Here is a 1,517-nt window from a genome sequence, read left to right on the forward strand (position 1 = left end):
AAATATTTTAAATTAGAGGGAGAGGCATGAAAAATTGTATTACAGAAATTAAAAGATAAAAAGCAAAAGCAAAGACACTTCTTTCAAGCAGCAATAAGACCTGGAAATAATTCCACCGAAGCAACTTATAAAGTAGCTTATATACTCAGGAAAAAAAGGGAAGCCGTTCAGTGATGTAGAAATTATGAAAGAATGCATTGTCAAAGTTGTAGGATGCTTAGACCCCGATAACATTTCAGAGTACAAAGAACTGCCTCTTTCAAGGAGAACCATAACTGATCTGCAGCACGAATTAGCCTTCAACTTAACAAAACTTCATGCAATACTTCAAAAGGAAAATATATGTTGTTCAACCTCTTTGAATGAATCAACTAATACTACTGACTTGGCGCAGGTTTTATACTTCATTCAGGTCATAACAGAAGATTTTCTTTGCTATGAAGAGTTACTCACTTTGGGTACTCTTGCGAACAGAACACAGGGAATAGATATATTCAACAACTTTCAAGATAAATGTCGTGAAGTTGGACTGAATCTGGTAAATTTAGTGAGTGTATGTACAGGTGGTGCACCTTCCATGACAGGAAAACATGAGGGGTTTATTGCACACCTAAAGTATTAACAGATCCAGATGCTCTTATTTCTTTTCATTGTATCAGCAAAAATCTCTGTGCTAAAGCTACTATTTTAAGTGATACTTTGCAAAAAGTTGTAAGTATTGTTAATTATATTCGTGCAAATGCAACACAGCATCATCAATTTCATAACATGTTAAAGTTGAACGATGAGGCATATATACAGTGTGGATTTGTGCATTCAGTGTGGATTTGCCGTATCATTTCAAAGTGCATTGGCATTGCAGGGACAGGTGTTAGCCAGAATTTTATCTTTGAGAGAACAGATAAATTTTATGAAGAACAGAATCAGCAATGTGAATTATTGAAAAATTTCTATAGGAATCCAGCATTTATGATAATCATGTCAAATCAAAATGACTTGAATATTTCTTTGCAAAGTAAAACTAAGTCTGTATAGGATATGTGGCCAAAAACCCAAGCATTTCGAAAAAAGCTATCTTTATTAAAAACTTTTCTTCTTAAAAAGGAAATTTTGGATGAACGTTTTCCCCAGTTAGCAAAGGTCATTGGTGAGTAGGATGATATATGTGAATCATTTGAAGAATATGCATCTGTTATAGACCTCTTAATTGGAGAATACAATGAAAGATTCAGTGACTTTGAGAATCATGACATGACACTCAAATTAGCTTTTCAGCTAATTTAGCTTTTCATCTGTTGATATTACCAAAGCACCTAAAGAACTACAGATGGAAATGATTCAGCTCTCAGGAGATGACATTTTAAAGTCATTGTTTGATGCTAAGAAAGACCCAATTGGAATATGGAAAAATGCAGTAGAATTCCCACACCTTTGGCAACATGCCTGAAAAATGCTTCCATGCTTTTCGACCACTTTTTGCTGCAAATCTACATTCTCCTACCTAACCCAAATCAAGA

General features: G+C 34.3%; 1 protein-coding gene across 1 annotated transcript in view; it reads left to right on the plus strand.

Moving 5' to 3' along the window:
• The window catches only part of MAP2K5 (mitogen-activated protein kinase kinase 5), a 267,464-nt gene that overhangs the window by 100,612 nt on the left and 165,335 nt on the right, over positions 1–1,517 (plus strand). The window contains exon 10 of the mRNA XM_012658123.1: positions 1,105–1,147. Coding sequence (XP_012513577.1) covers positions 1,105–1,147 — 43 coding nt within the window. The remainder of the gene's footprint in view (positions 1–1,104; positions 1,148–1,517) is intronic.

Source organism: Propithecus coquereli, unplaced genomic scaffold (assembly GCF_000956105.1).
Source record: "Propithecus coquereli isolate 6110/MARCELLA unplaced genomic scaffold, Pcoq_1.0 Scaffold573, whole genome shotgun sequence".
Lineage (NCBI taxonomy): Eukaryota > Metazoa > Chordata > Mammalia > Primates > Indriidae > Propithecus > Propithecus coquereli.